This window comes from Tauraco erythrolophus, chromosome 5, assembly GCF_009769465.1.
Source record: "Tauraco erythrolophus isolate bTauEry1 chromosome 5, bTauEry1.pri, whole genome shotgun sequence".
NCBI classification, from domain to species: Eukaryota; Metazoa; Chordata; class Aves; order Musophagiformes; family Musophagidae; genus Tauraco; species Tauraco erythrolophus.
Genome location: NC_141469.1, coordinates 71,208,869 through 71,234,377, shown reverse-complemented (window position 1 = coordinate 71,234,377; position 25,509 = coordinate 71,208,869). Strand labels below are relative to the sequence as shown.

General features: G+C 41.4%; 1 protein-coding gene across 3 annotated transcripts in view; it reads right to left on the bottom strand.

Annotated features, from left to right (window-relative positions):
• Positions 1-25,509, bottom strand: part of FBXW7 (F-box and WD repeat domain containing 7) — a 180,377-nt gene that overhangs the window by 18,662 nt on the left and 136,206 nt on the right. For all 3 annotated transcript variants that reach the window (XM_086611548.1, XM_086611546.1, XM_086611547.1), the window contains 3 exons: positions 12,701-12,783; positions 9,534-9,675; positions 2,141-2,275 (listed from right to left, as the gene is read on the bottom strand). In XM_086611548.1, the coding sequence (XP_086467674.1) occupies positions 2,141-2,275; positions 9,534-9,675; positions 12,701-12,783 (360 nt within the window). The remainder of the gene's footprint in view (positions 1-2,140; positions 2,276-9,533; positions 9,676-12,700; positions 12,784-25,509) is intronic.

Sequence of the window (25,509 nt, the reverse complement as noted above, 5' to 3'; positions counted from 1 at the left end):
CCTGTCCAAATCATCATCTTGTTCAGGTTAGGTAACAGAATCCTTGTGTTGCAACCAACAGCACTGGAGATAACTATAGATGTTAATGCGGAGGGACAACTCAGGAGAGCGTGTTTTCACACGATGCTGGCTTTGACAGGGCAGCCTGTTTACAGAACTACTGACCCCAAAAACTTATTCTCGCCCCCACAGCTCAGTTCATAACCCCCTGCTGCAGCCAGTGTAAGCAGCTGGGGACAGCATCGCTTAGGAGATGTGGGTGAAGAATGATCTTCAAAAAGCAGAGGAGATGGTGGAGTTCGCTCGATGTTTTTTTTTGTTTAACTTGCTTAATTTTGGTGACAGTGACTGGGGGTTGGAAGCAAAAATTACTTAAGCTTCACTGGTGAAGTCAGCCTTTCATGAAGCTAAGCACTTGACAATATTCTGGTTTCAAGAGGCAAGAACAAACACTAGAAATAAATTAAACAAATTAAACACGAGTAGCTTACAATGGAGTCAAGAAACATAAATGAGAAAGAAAGTTTTACAGCTAAATAGTACATCTTCCCCGTGAAGAAATTGCTAAAACTGAAATAATAACATGATCATCAGTTACAGCATAACTAGATCACTGGCTGTGCTTGAATTAGTTTTGCCAGTAAATCATGCAAAGACAACTGAGCTGTGAGTTACTGTTATCAATTGTGAATTAATTTTCAGATTTAATAGATGCAGAAGTGGCAAAGCATCTTCTGTCTTCTCAAACTATCAAGTCTTGCTGCCTTCCTCCACCTCCGAGCTTCGGCTGCTTTGGACAGCTTCTCTAGAAACATGGCACACGGCAACCATGCAGAGGTCTCACTGAGCTCACCTCCTCCCTCAGTGTTCTTTCCATTTATGAAAGTGGCTGCCACGGTTAATGCTTCTGTAAATACTAATCTCATGTCACGTGAAGTAAGTTAATATTCGTTGCATAAACTGCTTCCAGCCCTTACAAATGGTACCCAGCAAGGGTAGGCTGTGACACTTCCTGACTCATGAAGATGTAGCAGTATATAAAAGGAAAGATGGGTCTTGTACATTTAAGTATTCAAAAATAGGATATGCATCAGAAAAAATGCCAAGAAATAGAGATACAGAAGAGTCTTCAGGTAGTAAGACTACATTAAACACTGCGACCAAAGGCTAGCACCAGGGTAGCTTTCAAGAACTTGCTTTACAATGTGTTAGTAACTGAAGACTTACAAAGACTGCAGCCCTCATGAAAATTTTCACATGGAAAACCCAACATGTGGTAGCTTGGGCAAAAGAAAATAAGACTTTCTCCCCACTTCAAATAACAGAACAATTTCCAATTCCCTAAAATCAATCAAGGTCAGAAGTACCATTTCTAGATGAACTAAAATATATTCATTTAATAATTGTAGCAAACTGGGTTTATAATCTGTCATATCCACTCTCACGTTCTAGTTGTAAGGACATCAAGAACTACTCCCCTGTGGAAAGCATTTAGTTACACATGATGAAAAGCACACACGCCGAAATCTAAATCTTAGTTTCTCTTTAACCTGATACAATATGATCTGATTTGCAGTAAGGGATTTACAGTAGGATATGTTCTTAATTAGGGTTTGGCTTTATCCTTAGTGTGAAGTGCTTTTCTGGGTTTATTTTTGGTTTTTTTTAGTAGGGATTTTAAGGCTCAATTTGTTTAAAATAAATTCAAAGATAATATTCACAAAAACCTCATCACCTAAAGCATTAAACAATAATGATTATACTTACAGAATAATGTGCAGAAAGGTCTTGCATCCAGAGGAAATATATGTGTGTGTGTGTGTGTGTGTGTGCCCTAACAGAATTAGTTCTCAAAAAAAAAAAGCACCGTAGCCCAATAAGACAGAGATATTTTTTAAGTTACTGGGATTTTGTTTCAAGGAGTCATCTGTATTTCCAGGTATGTAATGCCTATCAAGAAATAAAGGTATGTTAATCTGAAATTACAATTGCCACGTTATGGCAGTGTACCGAACAGTGGGGACCTCTCTATCAGTTTACACCACTAGTTGGCAAAACTGAATGCCAGGATCAGCATGGAAGTTTTTCAAAGGTGGCAGCTGAGGTACTCACAGTCCAACAGTAACCCGTTATTTCTCACCTCTTTTGGGAGCAAGGAAATGAAGTCTCTTTGAAACTGGGGCTCTATCACTTGCATCATGTGTTTTACTTGTGTTGGTTCACAACTATCTATCAGTTCATCTAAAGCAAGTAATTTCTCTGGTCCACTCCAGCTCTGCAAGGAAAAAAAAAAAAAAAAAGACACAGTAAGCTTAGTTTAATATACTGGTTTGGTTTATACTCATCACTGCTGCTGCTTTGCCAAAAAGGGAAGTAAAGTTTCCTTGTCGGCCTATATACAAGCATATGAAGAGCATATAAAAAGCCAGCGAGATAAATGCTCATGTTGATTACACAAAAATGAGAAGTTAATCAACAGAAAATATTGAAAATTGCTACGTTGATTCATAAGCTAAGAAAGGATTTGTTATACACACACATACAGATTAGCAATTAAATACATAATAATATTTAATAATAATAATTAAATTAATTAAGCTTCTTTTGAAGTTGATGAAATCTACACACATATTACTGACAACGAAGGGGCTGCAACAGAACGCGCTCCCTCTCCGTCTTTCTCCATTGTGCATTCAAGTGAGATGATAACTTTTAACCTTTATGTTTCATCTGGTAGACCAAAAACTAAATGAAACGAGAGGAAAGGAAAGAAACTGTCTCTAACAGTGCATTAGCTTATTGCCTGCTTAATACTATGATATGTCCCTAAGTGAAAACGTTGTAATGTCAGAATCCTGGCTATAAACCAATGTATATTTTCTAAGTATACTTGAATAAACAGGGAATTTTGATTGGTAATTTTCCTACTTCACATTTTTACTAATGGGCACCATCAAATTTGAAGATTTTAATACAGCGCTCATCTGAGAATTTAGCAGCATCATTTGTAGAAAAAATTAATAACTGAATATACTCCACATCTGAAAAGCACATCTTAAACTCATCTGTTTTCATCACAGAGTTTGATTTGTTATGTGAAAACAATTTAAAGAAAAAAATTTCTACAGGAAAAAACAACAGCCACCACTAACTGATTTATCAACAGAATTAGAGCATAAGTAAAGCCTTAGAGAGGAGAGAAAATGAGACATCACAGTTTTTGAGAGCAGATTCACATTCATACTCTTGAATGTCTTCTAGAGTGACATTTACAAGTAAATTAGCACATACAAATGATATTGCAGTTATGGTAAGAGGCTAACTGAGACTAAAAAAAAAACAAAAAAAGGCAAGATACCTTGCAATTAAGATTTCTGTATTATTCTGCCACATAACTCAGGACCTTTATTACTCATGCTCTAAATTTCTGTTCTCTGGATTTGATTCTGACAAGTAACTCTGGTCTCCACAACACAATGACGTTTGTATATTGTGAAGTTTCTGCAGAACAATGAGGCAAGCGAAGGAGGTGGTGGAACTTTTGAAAGTGAATGCAAAGCAGATAAATACCCTGCTTTACTCAATGTAGAAAGGTCATCATGTTGCACCACTTCTCCCTAACTAAAATGTCAAAATACTTAAGATGTCAAGAAAAGCATCATTTACCCACATGACGACCCACCTGACTTTCAGGTGACCCCATCCCATCAGGGCGGTGGAGCACCTTCGAGCTGTCTTAACTACGGAGCAAGCACCTGCCGGGACGGGCAGCGCGTAGCAGCTTCTTTGCCCCAGTGACACGCTCTTGCTCCACGGCAAATGTGTGGCAGATACTGGAGAGCCCACCCTCACAGAGGAGGGGAGGAAGTGCCTATGACCTGGGCCTTTGCACAGGCTGTTGGCAATTGGTAAGATGGTCTAAGCTGGCAAGAAAATATTGCCCCTCCGTGTGCGTGTATGTGGATTGTTACCATATGAAATGAGGGTTTCTTCCGTGTCTCACATTCAATACCTCAGAATATTAAAAAGAAACAAGAATGTCTCAGCATAAATTGCAGCAGGGCTGTTATAAACAGCTTTTATTATAAATTTCTTTCAATAGAAACATTTGCATCACAGAGCACTTCTCCATAAATCACGCACTGAAGAACTGTTTATCTCACCAACTTTCCAACTGCTGTTCGTTTCATTAACCCAGAGCTCAGCCAGTGTGAGGTACAAACGTTTGCAATCTTTAATCTCATCTGTCAGCTGTGTTTGAATTAAGGAGAATTAGAAGGGGAAGTAATACCTGGGCTACTTCCTTATAATATAAATTTCCAAGGTCAGCCTACCCTTAATTTATAAGCAGCTACATTTATTAAATTAGAACAACTCAACCTGAAGAGCACTGGTTTTTGCTGTGGCAAACATTGCTAGCAGTTATGAACATGTTATTGATTAATAATTTCACTGTACACTATCTACACCTGCAACTCTCTTACACTTAGACATTTCTGTTTTTAAAATATAATACAGGTCTGAAGAGAAAAGGGAAAAGATTCAAGAATGGGAAAGAAATGCTAATGAATAAAAGCAGTACCCTCTTTCATCTGTCCATTCATCATTAGAGGGTGGCTACAGGCAGCTTCCTAAGGCTCTTTCTAAGCAATCAGCTGCTACAAAATGTTTTCTCTAGGACACTGTCCCCTTAGTCTTTCACTTAAGCAAATAAACCTCCAGCTACAGTTGGTAAGGGGTCTCTGAGGGAAACGTCTGGCATGGAAAACTGGGATGAAGCCTTGCCAGATGAACACAACTGTTTGCGTTACCTAAGGCAGGACCAGTAAATTACTGTTTCTGGGCCCCACAGCTTGATCTGTTTGCAAAAACGTTGCATGTGTGCACTGAGTGGAGAGGGGATGAAATAAATTTGTGGCTTTGATAAAAAACAACAGTGAACGAATGTGGAAGAGAAAAAAAAAAAGTACATGTGTGCCAAACAGTTTGAAAAGTTTCAAACACTGTAGATGACCAGAGACTTCTGAGACATGTGGTGTACTGTCCAGATACCCTGGATTTCTACCAGGTGATTCCATTTCAATTTGAAGATCCTTGTAAAGAATATACTTTATCTTTAAACCACATTTAATTGGTTTTCCTTGTCTTCGAAACTTAAGTTGAATTTTAACGTAAAACTAAAATAAGATTTTTATTATGGGCAGGGCTTCCCCTAGAAAAGGTTAACTCCAGCATTCATTCACATGCATGGAAATCCAGCAGGGACTGCTGATACTGCTCTTTGAATGATTTGATATTCCTAAACAAACATTCCCCCTCTTCCCTCCCATTTCCCCAGGGAGGTGTTGGTTTGTCAGCCCAGGCCTTCTAGCTGGTTCACACCATCCCTTCATTCAGTAACGCGGATGCTGCAACCATGGCACTCCCCACCTGAAAACTATCCCTTCATTTTCCCCCCGTGGTATTATGTTTAAATGTCTTTCCTTTCTTTTTCAGGCATGCAAAACAGCTTTGTCATCAATACAAACAGCAGCTTTGCTGCTTTCACAACATCCACCTCATCCCTCCCGTCTGGCTTGCCACCTATCCTTCCACCATCTTCTGTTTCTGTACCTTTACTCTTCCATGATCTATGCTTTTCTACTGCACAGCTCTCATCTGCTAGCTCCAATTTGTACAATCACAGTTTGTAGCAATTAGATCCTTTTTCTATTATAAGTATATTTAGAACACCTATTTGAAAAGCTTTCATTTCGGGGTGCTGTTCTCCATTACCGAGTTCTGTCATTACAGAGACCGGCAGGAAGGGCTCTTCTGGATCTTGCTTCTGTCCGACTCTTGGATCAGTTAATGACAACCCGGCCATCCTCCACCTCAAAGGTATCTCAGTCTGGATAAAAATAGCCCATAAGCAAAATCTACGAAAGACAGACCATCCACATCAGCAAGTGGTTCGTCATAACAGGAGGGGTTCACGTCACAGTCAACACATACATGATGTGAACCTGTCCAGAGGAGCAGCAACTGTTTCAGATCCTTATGTCCCTGCCACGGGTTGGACAACACAGAGTTTCTTCAGAAAGAAGTCTAGTTTGTATGTATCAAAAATGGCCCTGAGACCCAAACCAACGGGCAATAAGCAGGGATATTCAGGAGACCTGCTTTAAGTCTGCACTGTTCCTCTAAAACTCGCTGGTAAGGGTGATACAGCCAAAAGCAGTGTGTTGTTGTAGTGCGGATCTTCCCCGTTCTGTGCACAGGAGCGGTACGGAAACACCGAACCCTTGACCCAGACCCACCACAGGCGTACGGAGCAGAAAACGCTGCCAGGCTGGTTATGGTACAGTCTTTACCGCCTGCTTCACCTAAGAAGTGGACTACTGTGTCGCACATTGACGCATTCATGAGTGTCTTTGGAAGAACAAGAAATGGAGAATGGTAAGTAATTTGAATTAAGGTGGCTTAGCCAACTACTTATGTAAAAGAAAGGAACAGTACTCTTGCCAGCCAGAAATGGCAAAAGCATTTTGGACACTAAACTGCTGAGAAAAAAAATGCTTCCAGTTTTAGGTAAAATAATAGCGTTCACTAGTTACTCAAAGTGATTGTCTATACTGCATATGGAACAACTTTTCAACACCAATATTCCAAGAAAATGCAATTTTTAATCACATTACTTAAATAAAACCCAACATGAAGTATGTGAAGTAGGAAGAATGAAGAGAGAGAGAACCATTTTTAAAGCAGTACCATCTCTGACTGAACTTAGTATGCAGCTGATTTTTTTTTCCTCGTGGCAAGCAATTTGGTGACTTAAAAAATATATCCTGATCCAAATAAAATAAAGTTTCTTGTAAAAGAAAAAAATTTCATGAAGATACATTTGGGCGCTGAGTTTTCAAGATCTTATAGTGGATATTAAACAGACCTGAAGCCAAGAGCCACTGCTAAACAGCAAAAATAGAGAGGCCTTTAAGAAATTAAATGGTTTGAACCTATCAAAATGCTTTTCTATTTTTCTTTCCAGACTAACATTTCATTGAAATCAATACACATCTTCATTTTTAAAGGGAAAGTGCAACTACCCTTCCAACTGTTTCTCTCTTCTGTATTAGTTTTCTTGTCACTTTCAAAATGAAAGGCTTAGATCAACTATAAAACTTAACAGCAGCAGTAACATAAACAAAATAAATTAAAAAAAAAAATCTTAAAGACTATCTTAAGCTTTCTTAATATTTGAAAAGTGGTCTTGCTTTCTAATTTGAAAAGATAACATAGAAGAACAACTGAAGGCCAAGGTACAGGTGAGAGGCCTCGAAATAACTGAGTGTCACTTGTGACTGCCAGCTTCTATGCCAAAGGACAGTGCTACCTTGAAACAGTACTTATGTCCAGCTAACATGTCCCTGGAAATTCAGCTTTAGAATTAATTGGAAATATATTTTCATATAAAATGAGACAATGCTATTAAGCAGGCTTAGCAAGCATACAGTACATAACGGAAAGCCCTCCTGTTTCTGTACAGGAAAAACTTTGTACTGCAAGAATGACGCTTCACGTGCCGTTTAATTCCACCCTTTGGGCAGAGTCAGCTCCCCTTAGTTTAAGACAGTGCTTTTATCACGTGACTGTTTAAGCCTTACCCCTTTAATAAAATTCACGTGCAAAATAAGCACAGAGAAAACAAGGCAGCGTGGCATTAGCCAAGCAGATGTAACACTGCGATGCAGCTATGTGACTTTGAAAGCTTTTGGTCCTAAAATAAGGGACTCCCTTTTGTGAACACAATAAAAACTACCAGTGACAGAAGTGACCAGTAAGTGCTACTCGATGATCTCCAGTTATCAGAGGCCTCTCTCTCACAAGAGTACAGATCGGCATTTAGGAACTTAGTTCTGTAACTAAGTATTTTGAAAAGTCAAAAGTATCTAATTAGATATTTATTAAAGTATGGTTTCTACATTACTAACCCCAAATTTGGGACCCTAAAATAGCAACAACTTTCCATGGGCTTACAGACTTCTCTTCCTTATGCTGACTAAACAGTAGATAGCATTGCTTTTACTGCCAAGCATGTCTGCATCACCCTCTCAAACATTTCAGCCTTTCACAACCTTTTTTTAAAAATATGTAACTATTGATAACTAGCAATTTTATGCAAGAAAACACACGTTGTGCATTGCGGATAACAAAATGGCTTTTGTTAGTGCAAAGACTTCAACATTACAAAATGTTAAAATACAATGTAGTATGACATTATCATATATACAAAGTACCATTCAAATATGATTCCTAGGGGTTAAGATGACATATTTCTATGAACAGTCTCAAAAAAAATACACCATAATAATTAAATTTGAATATTTTAAAGAAATTCAATGATGTGCACAAGAATATCTTAATTCCAAACTTCCACTGTTTTAAGCAGATCATAAATGTGTAAAAAGAAAGAGGGAAGGAGTTCTACATTATTATTTTAATATTGAGAACTGACAGTGATTGAGATCAATGGTATTATGTGGCAGCATGAATCAGGCCAAAAGCACGCTCTTGCCTGCAAATTTGTACGCTCGCTCCTGTAGCTACAATACTGCTGTTCTATCTTTGCCTGTTGTAGTAACTGGAACAATGCCTGTATGACTTACTCCTTTTGAAAATGTTTTTAGAAGTAAGTTTATTAATCAAGATAGGAAGACATAACATTTCCGTTTTTCAAATCAATGACTAGGCCTCATCTCTGCTTCTTAAAAATACAAAGCAAAACTGCACAGTGAAGAGATCTCCATGGAACAGGAGATGGAATGGGTGCAGAGGCCCACCCCAAACTCTGAATTAACATACACAAAACTGGCATTGGTGCTATAGATTGGTGTCCATGCAGATTTCCATTTCGACCTGTGCAAGTGGTGCAGATCACTGTCCCTCACACCTTTTTTTTTGGTCAGATTAAGTTTTAGGCGTTGCTGAAGGCTGTTGGAAAGATACAGAAAACCTCTTTCCCCCCTCCATTCAATTGTGTATCCATGGACTGGCTGACGCTGTGTTCAGTATACAAAGATCAGTAAAAATACACGAGTTTCCTTTTAATCTATTTTTGCCAAACTTTTATTTCTGTTCTTAGAAGACATCGGACATTTGACAAATTTAGTGCTATACCTGCACTGAAGCAAACCACGCACTAACGCTTACTAGTCTCCAAGTGAAAACGTCTCAAGTCAGCCTGAGGCCATGGAGGCAGCCCTTACGTGTTGGACAGACTTTGCAGAAAATGTGAAAGCACCGAACAGGAAGGGTTATTTTATTAAGGAACCAGAGAAAGCAGTTATTTTTTGTGAATCTCTCTACAGTAACTCACTAAAACAGGGCACAACAATTCCTTAAAGTTGATGCCCGTTTGTTTTTGCAACAGTACACAAAATCAATGACAGAACATTCTGGGATGTATAAGGAGAACTGCATTTACTGAAGCAGCCTTTTACTTAAATCATGGAGGTAAGCTGCTTCAGATACTTATTTGCCTAAGAACTGGTTACCTGAAACATTTTCAGCCATTCCTGAAGGCCCGTTGGTGGCTGCACAGATGTAATGCGGCGACGTTGCTGTCCCTGGCCATTGGCTGCCCTCAGGTCCCCAAAAGTAGTAGGTGTGGCAGAGCATGGCACCAGCCCCGTAGTACTACAATACAAATAAAAAGTGACAGTCACGTGTAAAACATGAAGGAAAATTTAGAAGTCTATTGCAGAAAAGGAAATCTAGTACAGAAGTTGCAACCGCTACTTAAACTGTTAAACTTTATGCAAAAGCGCTAACATGAAAAATTGTTCTGTTGGTCACTCAGGGGGTCACTTCCTTCACTTCCATAAATCTACCTGTTTCTACCACTGCAGTACTAACATTCTGGCTAGAGGGAAAATGGGGATCACCTTTCAAGGCTGAAAAATTACCACTCTGTTAATTGGCCAGCAGGTTGTCTATAAAGATGCAGGTTTAATATATTCTTTTCCTTGCCTGAGTATTTCCTTTCCTTCTGGGCTGCATTTGTGCCTTCTGACCAGTGATGTAGGAAGCCAGAGCTCAGAGTCTCACCTGTATGTGAAATGCGCTAGTGCTGCTTCATCGCCAAACAGGGGGAAAAAAAAAAAAAAAAAATCTATTTTTAGCTCTTAATATATTTTGTTGACAAAGAGCTAGTAGTATCAAGCAGTTCTAGTGGCTTGGTGGTTTGGAACTGTGCTTTGAAATACTCTATACAGTGTTTTAAAGTTTGCATGTTGATGGAGTGACACAGGATTTAAAGTGGGGGCGGGGGGGGGATGGAGGAGAAGAGGGAAAAGGAGCCAAAGGTGCTCCCTGAATTACAGTTTGATTTTTTCACTCTGACATGTTAAAACCACCTCATTCGTATGGGAAGGAGCTTATAAAAGAGCTGGGATTAAGCTGCTATTGTAGGAGTCTAAAGAAATACAGCTGACTGGGTTTTCTTTTTTTTTTTTTTTTTTTTTTTTAACATAATGTAAAGTACTTCATTCACGGAATATCAAAGTTGTATTCCCTAGCAGGAAATTTGGAACTCCAGTAGTGTTTGCACAAGCATGAAAATTTTAAATACAGTGTGGGACTCCAGAAATCGCTTCGCTTTTGTGTATGATAAATCCAGCTTTTTAGTAGGTATGAGCTTCAGGGTTTTACTGACTACAGGAATAGCTTCGAATGATGCAAGGCAAGTTCCTTTTAATATTTATCTCATCATAATCTACAAATATTTCACTCCACTCTTCCTTGTTCTGGAGGATGATCATAGCATGTCCTAACATTTACCCAAACTGGTAAAGGAAAGTAAAGATTGGTTTGAACAGGCTTATTTTTAACTGTTAATTTTGCTGAGTAATAACAGAAACAGAAGCTGATATAAAAATACTGTTTCACAGACGAAGGATCCTCTTAATGACTTTTGTTTACTGGCTTTACCTGTTATATGCAAAGAAAGTTCATCAGGCCTGTCAATTTTAAAGACTATCTGATCCTATAGAAAATGGAAACAAGCAGACACAAGAACTACATCATTTGTCTAAGCATTATTAAATAAAATATAATCAAACAGTTTAAAAGACAGAGGATCAGATGTTATTTAAGGATTCTTTTAAGCCAATAATGACCTAAAATTCAAGCGATGTCAATTGAAAGTATTTTTAAAATAAAATCTGGTTTTACAACCTACTCCTCATCACCTGTACAGAGATCCAGCAGAAGGCCTATCATTTAAGGTCCAAAATAAGACTCTTAAAATTGGCTTATATTGGATCTGAGCAATACGCAGCCTTGAGCTTGCCCCAGTAGAACAGTTACACTTCAACTTCTGCTGCTGTAAACTGGTTTTCAGTCAAAAACAGTTATTCAAAACAAGATCTAAAAGCCTCTTTCCTTTGACCTGAGATTAAACCGCAAGACTTTTGTTTGTGCTTTATTTTTCCTGTATGTTTTCACTTGCCTGAAACAGCCAGTCAGGTTTCTACAGAAGCTGGACAAGGCCAGTGGTTCCTCTGAATCTGACAGATACACGTGACAAAAAGTGTACTCTGTTGCTGAACTGCCTGCTTTTACGGGAGTGCAGGGTACAGTGTGTCACATGAAGAACTGGTGGCCAACAAGAGTGTTCTTCCGTTAGACTGATTTAGAAACCCAGAGAAGCTACCAATTTGAGAGGGATGTGGAAGCTGCAACATGTGCCTCTCAGCAACAAGACATCACTTCTCTTTCTCTACTCCAGCATTTACACATCTGAAAAGCAACCCTGGGGCCTGCTTCCCCACACTATCCTAACTTTTCATTCATCGCCTGATAAACCTCTTAAAGGAAGAGAAATAAAATCCAAATTACTTGTGAAAAATCCATCAGTGACTGAACACTACTATAGCATGCTCAAAAGAAGTAACATCCCCAGACAGTTTTGGGAGGCGAGCGTGGTACTTGTGGGAGCGCTGATGCTTATTGCAGGGAAAAAACGTGAAGTGGTGTAAATTCAAACAGGATGAGAAGCAGCACGACATTCGAGCACCATTGTTACAGCAACTACATGGGAAGAACTGCAGTTTTAAGGCGTGCATCCAGGGCCCTACTCCACCACTGCTCCTCACGTTTAGGAGTACTTTACCCCACAAAGCATCTGACCGGAACAGCAGCAGCTGTGTGATGTTCAGGAGTAGTAAGGAAGCAGACTAGAACCCGTAATGATTCCGTACTGTGGATAACAAGTACGTGTGTGTTCCTGTTAAGAGGAGATGGCCTGCTCTGCCTACATAAATTTCCATTCGCTCACTCCTGTTACCATAGCAAAGTGATACATTTGATGACAGTTTGTAATAGTCTTAGGGTTTATCATTATGTCCCTTTTTAAAAACCTGATTGATTTTATTCCCAGGAATGCTTCAGCCCTCAAAAAGTCTCTAAGAAAACGGGCACACTATATTTAGAATGAAACACAAACCCCAACCAAAGAAATGCAAGTCTGGCTACTTCGTTAAAACTCATCTTCAGTTCACGTAATTTAAATTAGCTGAGCAATATACAAATGCTGATACCACCCTTTCTTTGCTTTACAGTGCTGTAACATTAAGAAGAGCCATAAACAAGGCTTAGCAATTGGAAAGACAGGATATACGCAAGAATCAGCATCCAGCGATCTGTTATTGCATTTAATTACCTTGTGTATTCTGAGACTTTGCAGGGTTTCTTTCCCAGAGAGAAAGAACGGACCTCGGAGCCATGGTCCAACTTTCTCTTCATCTGCAAGGTGAGGGAAAAAGAGTAACAACACGCATTTAGTTACATGACCAACCTTACTTACGCGTACTTCTATAAAATTACTCCATTTTTACTTTTACTTTACTATCGAATTTCAACAAAGTTGACGCTCACAAGATGAATCAAAGCAACATTTTAGTTTCTAGCTTCAACAACATTTGATACATGTTTTATACGTTGCATGTATACAGTATTGCTGTTCTAGGGTCCAAAGCCTATTGGAATTACGTTCTTCTAATTTCCAAATTTCCAATGTTAAAGTGTGCAGAACTCTGTGTTGGTTTATTTACAGAACTGTTCTCTCTCTGCTCTCCTGGGTGGGGAGGGAAAGAACTAAACCAAACCCCTTCGTTCTTTGTGTTCAGGTTCATTGCTAAGAAACGGTTAAATTTTAGGTAGCCTGTCTGTGTTTTAAACCAAATACTCACTTTAGCGGCCTAAAAAAGAATTCAAATCTATTTTTCTCCTTCTGTTTACCCTTTTATTTTAAAGTTGTTCATTGAAAACGTTTCCAAAACTGCAGTAAAACTGACTGACAGATTAGCCGACGTTTTTACAAGAAGGGTAAGAATGAAAAACACTAAACCTCAGTCTTGAATGTCACCCGCAATTAGATATGATCAAAACCAAATAACGAGCAGGGCAGCTGCTAAAAGGGGAAGCCAGTCTGCAAAAATTACCAGAGATGGAAACCAGTGAAAGCCATATTTATCCAGTCAGACGAATAAAGATTACTTTCTACATATTTGGGTAATCTTTAACCACAGGCTTTTGGACTCAACGAAACATGTATGCCAAATGCAATTCCTGAGTTTTCTGTTGGTTTTCTTTTTTTAGCCAGCAGAAGGATGCTTACTGCTGTTTGTGACTGTGAGCTGCAAAATGCAGAAACTACCTGTGTAACCATTCAGACTTTAGTTTGACCATTTGCTCCCTTTTTTCAAAATTTCATGTTTAAGAAACAGTTTAAAAGTTGGTATCTTTCTGATACCACTGATTTGATCTTTTTTAATGTCGCATTATAACGTAGTTATTTAACCATTTACTGTATCAGTCTACCTGCCTAAATACAAAACGCCAAAAAACAGGAGGATTCTCTAAAGCTTACAGTTCATATACTTTTGTTGTGGTTTTTGTTTTCCTTTTTTTTGTTGTTTGTTTGTGTTTGGTTTTTTTTTAATTTTAAAATACCTTTATGGCTTTCCTTAAAAACAGTTGCAGATCTTATGTTTCACTTCATTAGTGATTACAAAGGAAAGCTAACTGAAGTTAACTAGTCTCCTTTTTACAGTAACAGCTACAACACAACCAGAAGAGCTTGCCTTGTAGCTGTGTTTTCCTGCCCGTGCCTCACATGGGACACTCACTCCACAGCGTTTCACCAGACAAGCATTCAGCCAGAACCACCCTGAGCACTGCCAAATCACCACCCTCACCCTTGCTGCTTCCCCACACCACAGGAGGAGCAGCCCCCTGTGTTTCCCCCAAGAAAACCAGTTGTAAGCATCACTGAAAAATAATGGATACCATTTTTTATCGCTGTGCTAGACGAGTGAGCCATGAAAATTACTGGAAGCATAAATAAGATGTTTTGAGCATGAATTTCAGCATTTGATGACAGACTTTTCAGAAAGGCTTTTTCCTCTTCAAGGAAAATTTTGATTTCCAGCTTGCCTGTCTGAAAGGTTATCATCATCACTTTCCTCTTCTGCTTCTCGTAAGCGGGAGACGCAGTTTTCCAAAAGCACACCTTAAAAATAACAAGTACGAAGCCTGCAGCAGAACAAGCAGCTACAGTAATGTACTCTTTTGCGTTAGCAAAGAAAACAATATGCAGTTCCCTACTCTGTTGCCTAATAATGATTTAACCATTTCCTTCGGTAGGGTTTTTTTTTTCCCCCCAGGTATTTTAGGGAACTTTTTCATGGGGTCCACCACACAGGCAGACCCTTCAGCATCTCAGAAGGTGCTAAATCAATACACGGTCAAAAACGTCGTTTACCATATGAGGAAGAGAAAACTTTCTCTACAGCAGAGGTCTAGTAACGAGATTTAGACATCAGTAAGATATCTGTGTAACTGAAAAACAGAAACCGCCGAGCAAACATCCCCGTAAATATTTAATCTGTCGCTAGGAAAACACAACTCCTTTAGACAACGTTTATTTATCGAAATAATTGAGGTTGCAGTGTATCAAAAAAAAAAAAAAAAAAAAGGGCAGCAGACCGTATTCCGCATCACCACCCGCCACCCAGCGCTGGCAGCTCTCCCCGGCACTCGCTGCAGCTACCGCCGAGCGGCAGCTCCGCGCCGCCGGCACGTTTCCGCCCGCGGAGCGGCAGCGCGCAAGACGCGCGGCCCCCGCCCCTCCGCCCCTGCCCGCCGCCCTCCGCGGGCGCGCAGCCGGGGGAGAGGGGCTGGAGAAGCGGCCACTCACTTTGTAGAAGATCATCTTGAGGGTGCCGTAGAAGCCCATGGTGTCGGCGCGCTTCCCCTTGCGCGGCGGCGGCGCGCCGCGGGCCCGGCGGCCGGGCAGGCGCTGGCAGTACAGCCCCTTCTCCGGCAGGTAGGTCACCGCCTCCCGCGCCGACATGCTCGGGCGCGGCGCGGCTCGGCGCAGCTCGGCCCGGCCCGGCCCGGCTCGCCTCGGCGCTGCCCTGCCCTGCCTGCGCCGCGCGGAGCCCGGCCGCCCCTGCCCGCCGGCTGCCTCCCCTCCTTCCTTCCCTCCTTCCCTCCCTCCCTCTGCCCGCCCCCCGCCTCCCCCCGCGCCCGCCCCGGCCCTCCCTCCCCGCCCGCCTCCGCAGCGGCGGCGCGGCACTGCGGGCTGCGTGGCCGGGAGGGAGCCCGCGGGCCTCGGCGGCGGGAAACCGCCCCCGCCCCGGGAAGAGAGAGGGGGGAGAAAAAAAAAATAAAATAGTGCTGCCTAGGTTGGGGTTATTTCTCCCCCTCCTCTTTTTTTTTTTTTTTAAGTCTGCTCCCAAACCGCCTGGGAGGCCGGGAGCCTGCCCCCCAACCCTCGCTCTGTTCCCCCAGTGCCACATGCTTCACGTTTTTCCAAGCGGGAGCAAAACAAGCTCATTTCCACTAATTATAATTGTATCGTCGCCCTCGGCGAGCCTGGCTGGACTCGTACGTGATTGCAGCCCGTGGACGGGCGCAAATTAGTCCTTCAAAAGTGCGGTTAATTTTAGCATAATTTGAAATACACTACAGTTTTGCCAGGGAAGAAGATGCTGAAATACCCTCTATTGGCTAAACAACAGAATAAACGGGGTTGGAGGATTTGGAAGTTGGAAGACCCGAATCCAACAATTATGTAATACGCATTAAAATATTAATTCACAGCACAGCAGCGGCGAAGCCGTGAAACGCAGGAGCGGGTCCAGGGTTTCCCCGGCACGCAGGCAGCCTTCCCCGCGCACCGGGAGCAGCCTGCGCAAACACGCTCCCCTCTCCCTTCAAAGACAGCCCTCAGGCGACACCAAGCCATCTTAGCTCGGGCTTCAAACACAGACCCTACGAGGGATTCTCACCTGCACTTCGGTGAAAGCGTAAGGAAAGCCCTAGGTAATTACTTGCTAAAAAGAACGCTCGTTTTTCGGTCGTTTCCTCCTCTGTGCACATCAACAAATCTGCTCAATTCACCCTTACGGTTCGATTCAAGGGCACTGAAGTTCCCGACTCTCAGACAGACACCTGCAATCAGCACAGCAGCTAGGCAGCTTTTTTTTTTTTTTAGTTTCTATACAGACAACTCAAATAAGAGGCTCCAGCTTCTGCAATTTCTCCTTGTGCTGTGCGTTTTGTTTTTTTTTTCCCTCCCATAAAAGTTTTCTGCTCAAGTTCAGTGCAGTGCAGAGCATACCCAGAACATGAGCTGAAGCCACATTCCCCTAGAATTCTCCCTGGGTGCAGTGGGAACTGGAAATGCTCAGCCCTCCAGACTGATGCACTCAAACAGAAGCAAACGCATAGTCAGTTCCTGTTGACCTGAGGGGAAACCATCTTTATCACCCAAAGCAGTACAAAAAAAAAGTAAAAAAAAAAAACAGAACACACATCTAAAGGAGTGGAATTACTTTCTGTAAAACCCATCAGCTTCCTCATCAGTACTTTTAAAAAAAAACTCATATGTATTATTACTTTATAATTGCCAAGTGTGCCAGGTGTTAGCACATTCAGATTAGGCAAAATCACTACCCCATAGCACACGAGATCCTGCTTCTATATGGTTTTACATATCTTCTATCCAACACTCAGTCCTCATAGTCTTTTTCGTCTCCCAGTGAAATGGTTCTGCCCATCAAATCTTGGCATTTATGCCATTATCCATTAAACTGCAGTGCTGTATATTTTATGAGAACAAAATGGTCTTGAGTTGACTTCATACCTCAGACATGAACAGAGCTGTACATATCCCAGGAGACTATTACTGTCTTCCTTTGCTAGCACATCACATGCAAAGGGGAAGGAAAAAAAGCCCCATAGGCTGCATATACACATGAAATAATCACAGGAAGCAAATTAATACCCAAATCATCAGAGTAAGAAAGAACTTGAACATTATCACTGTGGGGATTTAAAAATACTTTATATACATGCATGCACAATGCCCTGTAATGATCACAGCTCTCTCTGCCCCTTCTCCATTCTGAGAGTGCACTCAGTGCAGAGGGGGGACAACGGCTACTTTTCCTCCAGCATCGCAGCGGGCACTGGCAGGAAATCCTCAGGGACCGGCCTCTCCCCCAGACCAAGGACAAGTGTAACCTGACAGCCTAACTGAATTTATCTTATCAACAAAATGTGCTTTGGACTAAGCAGTCAATGAGTTGAATAATAACTAGAAATTACTATTTTCCTCTCTTTTGGAGTACTACTATTGCCGATGCCTTCTCTTTTGATAATGATTGGCAGGTATTGTCATGGTAAAAACGCCACTGACTTAACTGCTCATCTCTTTGCCTCAGTCAGGACCCACATAGTAACCCCAACAACCATTTGCTAGTGGTAGAAAACTTGGTATATCAGGTATTTATTCTGCACAAAAGGTTTGGAGTTTTTCCTAATTTTAGATACAAATACCACAGACATATTTTGACATCTGAACAGTGACCATCTTTCATTTAGCAGTCTGCCTTTCTCAGAGCAAGAGACAAAAAAATTGCATATGGATATGGCTCTGGCTCTCACTTATTTAGTATTTTTCTCTGTAGTGGTACCACTTTCGATTCTCTACAAATAAAGAATCATCCTCTCTCCCTTGAGTTAAGTTTGATAGTCTCAGGGTAGTTCCAAGACTATACTAGTTGGGTGTCTGCTCTTCCTCAAAATGCCTAACCACAGCCTGGGCTCTCTGTAGTCGATGAACACACTCCACCAGAGGCTAAGGGCACCTACTGTTAGGGCCCTGCTCTAAAAAGCTGTCTAGAAAGGGCTTTCTCCCTCTCCCTCAACTTTGACAACTCCCCTGTCCTTGAGAAAGTTTAGTGTCATGAGTACACCACGTTCTCAATTGTAAGAAACAGTGTAAGAAATTATTCGAGACGTTGCAAAAGTAATGGGGAACTGCCCAACCTCGGAAGACTGAGCAGTGGAGCAGGTCACACAGCTTCACACTGCACCTTCTGTGAAAATACAACAGTGGAAGAGTAAGACCCCAGCCCCTCAGATGCTTTTGAGAGCCCAACAAGAAGTAGCAGAGATGATGCATCCGTTTACATCTTTACTGACATTCGCAGTAATATTTATTGCAGTAACTTAAGATACCCTAAGAGTACTTACTTAACGGTATGAAGTAAATGGTCATCACAAATTAACGTACATTGAGGAAGACTATAGTTTATAAAGCAATGATAAGAGAAAAACTGAAAATTGCCATATTCCTTTCCCTGTATGATATATATTCAACTTCAAAGGTCAGTTTTATTTTGTTTAAGCTGCAGATAATTTTTCAAGTATTTAAAACCACAAACAGCATGCAACTCACGACATTTAGAAAAATGTCTACACTAAAATTACATAGTTTCCAGTGGACACAAGTCCAATCTTATTTCCCGTCAGTACTGCCAACTCTTAATTAATAAAAATTCACACCATCCAATTCTTTTCCTGTTGGCAACATTTCTAGCACCTTTACCAGTTTGTCATGTGGCATGCTGTAATTAAGACCGTCTATTACTTCTAATGAAAGACTAGAATGAATTACAGAAATCACCCACAGAGCTATACAATCCCCAGAAGAACGGAGATTACAGTACAACAGACCAAAGAAACAAAACTTTTGGTTGTTTGGTTGGAGAAACATTTTTGAGCGAAGAAACCACAGGATGGTCTGGCCATGGTAATGGCGAGTCAGCATTTTGGAAGTACACTGGTGCTCAAACCATGGAATAAAAAAACCCCGTAATTGGCATTTGACATACACATATGCGCGTTAGGAGCATAATGTGTGCAGGAGGAACTGTGGAGCAATATGGTTTGGTATCTCCATTAATATTGGTAAATGCATCACTCAAGACGGTGCCAGAAGGGATTCTGTGTACTCTGCATATTTAGCAGACGTTTAGCAGACTGACTCCTTTAGAAACATTTCAGAGGGATTTTTCTGTGTTGTCTAATAGGATTGCATTTTTTTCCACCCAAGAAACCAAACACTCTGATCAAGCGGGGCCAAATCCTTAGCTGCGCAAGATTTACCCTGGAGACAGCGAAGATGACCTGGGAAGGACAGTCACGCTTAGTTATTTTTCCCTTTCTCAAATTTGGACCCACTTAGGTTTTAAACACTTCCCTTCTGCTTGGTAATCTAGTTAGAGCAGCTGCAGCAGCCAGCACTTTGTCTTCGGTATTCGACCTCTTCATCTGACCACATACTTCATTCAATTTGCCAAATGCTCCCATTCAGGCAAGAATCTGGCCCCACAGAGGGGTACTTCTGCCATCTGCTTTAGACATTTAACTAGAGCGTAGCTAGCACACCTACCTTTAAAAGCCTCAGTTCGCCATTCAGTCAATGAGAAAGGCAGATGCCAGAGTCCAATCGGTATGAAGTCTTAGAAGAGGAGCAAAAAACCCCATATGATATCAGGTGTTAAACACGTTCCAAAGTAATTCAGGACAGGCCTTTCCTCTACAAAAGGGCACTGCTATTATTGTCAGATCTTTTTCTTTTTGAATGTATTATGAAACGAAACAAATGACCCACTGGGATCATGGAAATCCCATGTTCTCATGGTTTCTCCTGGTTCAGCTTGGGCTAGGCAATGAGCTTAAGGCTGCCACTAATTTGAGATTTATTAGTGTGCATCCTAGGTGCTGAGCTGGAGTGATTTCACGGGTAAATTCTATACCTGCGGACTGGGCGAGACAAAGTTTTAGGACATTGACCAAATAAGGAAAAGTGGTATTTGGATTACAGGCAAAGTTCAAGGGCATGGCGTACGATGCACCCTATCACACAGGTGTAACCACAATACAATTAGCATTGATGCAACAGAACAGGCTTGAAGAAATGAAATTAAGTGCACCAGTCTGTGGCCAACAGCTGCTACATTCGGAGTGTGGAGGAAGAAGTGCAACGTGCCTCCCTGAAAGCAGTTTAGATGGAGAAATTTCTACTCAATTTACTTAAAATGCCCACAGCAGGCTTAGAGAGGTCCACTGTAGCATGTTTGCCTCAACACAGTTATAGAAAGAAATTTAAGCTTATGATCTTGTGTAGTACAAGTCAAACACAATCCTGCCTTATGGCACTGCAATGTGCACTGATCAGTAGCTGAACTGATCAATGACACATTTTTGCAATACTGATGAACTTAAGGTTTGGGATGAACTAGAGAAAGCAACAGGAACTCTGTAATGGGAGGAAGGATGCATAGAAGCATTACAGTAAATTGCACAAAGTCTTCTAAGACTTACTTAAATAGAGTAGAGAGCACATATTACAAAGTATGATAGGCACTACTAAATTATTTTACTAATTGCATAATGTTTCTTGGCAAAGCATTTTGAAGACTGCTTTCAAAGTGAAATTTCCCCCACATTATTATTCTTCATTTCCGTGCAAAATAAGGAACTGTAGTTAAACAAAATTTTAAACAGCCCCTAAGTTTTATTTTTGCAGGGAATAAAAAAGGTGTAGATAGCAACTGAAAAATCAGTACATTTTTATTAATAAATCTTATTAATCTTGTATTAGAATAGTATGAACTTTGATTATAAATACTGTTTTTCAAAGGTATATATCTGTAGCAGAGATTTCCCATAAACCATTTCATTTTAACATTTGCCTTTAAAAAATAGTCAAGTTTTAAATTTATTGTGGTAAGATTTAAAAGGCGTGTTAGTTAATGGCCGCAAAAATAGCTTTAAAAATGATTTATATATGAAGTGTATGTAACAGACTTCAGCACTGGATATTTAGAATAAACTTCAAATTATGTTTTAAGAGCAGGGAGATTGCAAAGACAGGCTTAATGTAATATGGCATCTCCATTACATTACATATCTCACCGTGTCTCCAGCAGAGCAGAACTCCTCTCTGAAGGTCATATTTCCTGTCCTCTTTGTGGGTTGCCTGTAGTTGGGCACAGAACTTGCAACATATGCTTCAATGCTTAGATTATTTTAAAGGACTACAGCCAAGGCTGTCATACACCCATCTATGAAGGGATGGTTCCACTCACTGTTTCTTGGTGGCAACACCAGCTTAAAGATGTCCTAATTTCACCTGCTCATTCCCATCCCCACGTGGCTCTCGCCCTTATTTCTGCAGGCACAAACACCTATTGAAATGCTCTGTGAACCAGATTCATTAACTGATGTGGGGTGAGGAGAAATAGTTTTAAGTTTTTTCCTTTGGTTTTTTTTTTTTTTTTTTAGAACCAGTTACTAGTTTAATTTTCCACTATGCCTTCACAAACAACTGAGCTGACAGAAGCAAACAAGCAATTCACAGGAAGGGCACAAACTTCTTGAGCCAGCTACACCACTGAGAAAAAGGTATGAGGAACTGTGACCCGAGTGTCCCACGCAGAGAGCATAAGCCTATTATCTACACCTAGAGGCATCCCTCTCTCAGCTATAGTTTGACGTGCACTTAAGCCAGCAGAGCCACTGAAAAGAAAGCAGTCACTGCGCCCACGGCTGCCCTTGGCCATCCATTTCCATGCTTGCGTCACCTCAGGTGTGCCACCACAGCCTCCGTTGTACAGGGTAGCAACTGACCTAGGGACATTTTTTTTGCTGGGCTATTTTTCAGCCATTCCCCATCTCCCTCACCGCATGGCCACATGGAAGTCTGTGCCAGCACAGCCAAAAGGAGAGCAGGCTGTACCTCTTAACTTCCCCAAGCCCCCAGAAGAGCTACCTTAAACGCTTGCCAAACTACAGCCTTAGGAGAAATGTCAAGGAACTGGGGTTTAGGCTTTGTCTTCCCAAGCCAGAGGGCTGTATTATTACCACAGAGTGACTTATTTGCATTGAAAACCATACTTAAGTCTCTGTCAAATGGAAACGGACACTGAAATATTAAAGTTTTACCATAAAACAAGCACAACAAGGTGAACCACAGGCAGGGGGTATAATGTCAACCTTCCTTAAACACGTCATGTTAAAACTCCAGGGAGCTTGTCTCATTAGAACTGTGTATTATTTCACTGAAAAAAAAAAAAAAACCAAACCATTTTCTTCCCAAAGCACTTTTTTCTTGTTAAAGATAAACAAAAACAAAAGTATCAGTGAAGCTAGGCTTCATGTTGCTTTTAATTCCCTGCGACAGTAACCACATGCAAGTTTCCTACAGAGAAATCTTGTATGGTGTGTTTTAAGACTAGCAATATTATCATAGAATAAACATTTTTTGTAATGCATATTCATAAGGAGCAGAGTTAAGGTTGCTAATGCAACCTGCACTTTCACGTACTTGACTGCTTTCCGTGCAACAGGAACATTATGAGTTACTTTTTTGGGTTTTGTTTCTACACAGTCTTGTTACCTTATTCATTTTTCAAAGGAAGAAGAAGGTATTACATATAAAGCATCTTGCAAAACATTTCACTAATGGCTGCAGATCTTCGCAAGAACTGCATCTCCATTCATTGTGCTCCTATTAAAGTTAACTGTAATCTATTTATTATATCATTAAACTTAATATATTGTAAGATGAATTCTATTTATAGATGCAGTAATAGCTGTGCTAATCACTCAAGTTCACATTGAACAGGGCCGTGCTTCTGTCTGAGACACAGCAGCAGTTGCTTCAGAGACCGAAGTACATTTCTAAATTTCCCAAAGAGATGACCTTGCACACTACGCCCTTCGCAAGCCCAAGCGGCACCACGCAGGAGGCTGTGCCCAGCCAGCCCAGCGTCACTCTGCCCTGCTGAACAGCCCCTGCCACCCGCTGGCACCCACGCCTGCTCCGTGGAAGAAGCTGTCAGCACGCATCCCATCTGGGTTCCTCCCTTGGCCCGCTCTTCTCCCCGATATCCTTGCATGCCACTGAGGCCAAGGGCAGTGGCTGCCACGCCAGCAGCCACCTTGGGCACAGGGCATCCAGTTTGGGGCAATACAAAGACAGCACTCCATGCCTTACTCTTTGGGCGCTTATATAGTCGCTCTCTAAAACACCATCCCGGGGCTCTGTTTTTAGTAATTTTACCTCCTATTCCTTTTATCGTCGTTTTACAGATTCTGCCTGTGACAAAGTTAGAAAACCATGCACTTGAGACTGTTCTTAAATCCTACCATAGGTGTACAAAGCACAAACCCTTCTTGCTGATCAACAGACAACCACCACAATACCAAACCAAAAATAACCCTAGTAGGGATCAGTTCCCTTTTTCAATATTTCAACCATAGAGCTGAGTTGGTTTTTTTTATATTGACGAGAATGTTTCCAAATTGACAAAGCGTGCATTTCTGCCTTTCAACACCAGTGGTCAAACTGTTTTCACTCAAATACAAGCAGGTTGGGAAATCACCTTTGTACAGCGAAAGAAAAGTCTGCTTGGACTTGGAAGGCTTTCCAAAAATGTCTGCCCTTCGCACTGAATACAAATAGAGCACTGGTTTTTACTGCCTGTTTTCTGTTAGGTTTTCCATTTTTATTTTCTTCAGGGATAGCTTAATTTTGATTGCCAAGTAGAAGTGCTTATTTAACTGGCATAATCTATAGAAATCTATTTACAAAATAGTTTCTGTCCCTCATTTGTGGTCCGTGAGAATGATAAGGGATTAGTGGTGAGCCTTTAGGCTACAGACAGAAGAATTCTTGGAATTATAGATTATACCAGAAGGATTTAGGAAGAATTTGAAGAAAAACTATTAAAAATGTCAAATCTCTTTTCCTACCTGCATTACCTAAAGACAGTATAAAGGTTAAAAAACCCAAGCATTCAAAGGAGTTCGAAATGACAGGTGTAAGATGCTTTTACCCCAAAAAAGCTGCTTACTAAGACAGCCCTGTGCATGGTGCATACTAAATGAGACATAGATTTTGTGGAAAAAACAGCATCTGAGGTTGTCATTTAAGATACATCATTACCCACTTGTGCACATTGATCAAGTTTGCAAAGCAAACCTGTGAATGTTTTAGGCATGGCATCCTCGCAGGATTTTATAACGTCAAGGGAATTTAATTTTTCCCCCTATCATCTGGCCGCTCTGTGACTCCCTGTTTGGTGTGCCCGTGGCACGGAACAGCCTGAGCCCCAACATGATGTCCCATCGCTGCAGGTAACCAGTGGTGAGGAATACAGCAGGATGCCACCCTTGGTGCAACAACACTAGAGCAAGATGAAACATGATGTGCCAGTAAGTATCAGGGCGGTCTGCTGACAGCAGAAGGATAGGACCCATCAATCCCAGCCGCCAAGAGGAGTTTGTTCTCTTCAATGTGCGTGAATCTGCTGGGCAACCCCTGTCCCTTCCTCATCCTCACTTCTCTGTAGTCACCAGCCCCAGCTCCATTCCCCTGTCCTCTGCTGCCTCTGTCAATCTCCTGGCCCAGCAGTTCCCCATTAGTTTCCTCCATCCTGCCCTCTTCACACAAGACTTACTGTTCCACCTTATTACAACTTTGCTTTTCCATCCTCTTCCATGTTTTGTTCTTCCCTGGAATTCAGGGAAAGCATTTTTCTATGCAGTGTCTGAGCATCAGCAGTGGGAGGGGGTGTGTCTGGACTGTAGGACACAGGATGTTTGGCTTTTGTCCCCCATACTTGGCCACATCTGCAGAGCAGCTGGAAGTAGCCACTATGGGGAAGACACAGCTTTGCCCACATTGCCTTTGGCTACAGCACACCCAGTGAGTCCAGGGGAAGGGTGGATATCAGTCTGGTCAGCATTATGACCTGGTGGGACACAGACTCCTCGCAGCCCCAAGTGTCTCTGGTACATGCAAACAGTTGTTTTCCCGCGCACAGCTTAGACACATGCTCTGCCCTACCGGTAAGCAACCAGCAGTGGTTATAAAGGGGACAATCACACATCATATCTCCTTGATCCAGCTTCCTTTTCTCGCCACAACCCATACCTACGGTAGAGGACAGCGAAGGGGATTTACTCATCTTCCACGAACCCTCATGATTTATTGCCATGACAACTCTCCCCTCGCCAGAGGAAGCCGCAAAGAGAGCTGGTTCTCCCCAGTACATTCTTTAGGCCACAGGGGAATCGATGCCAAACCTTTGCAGAGCAGAAAGG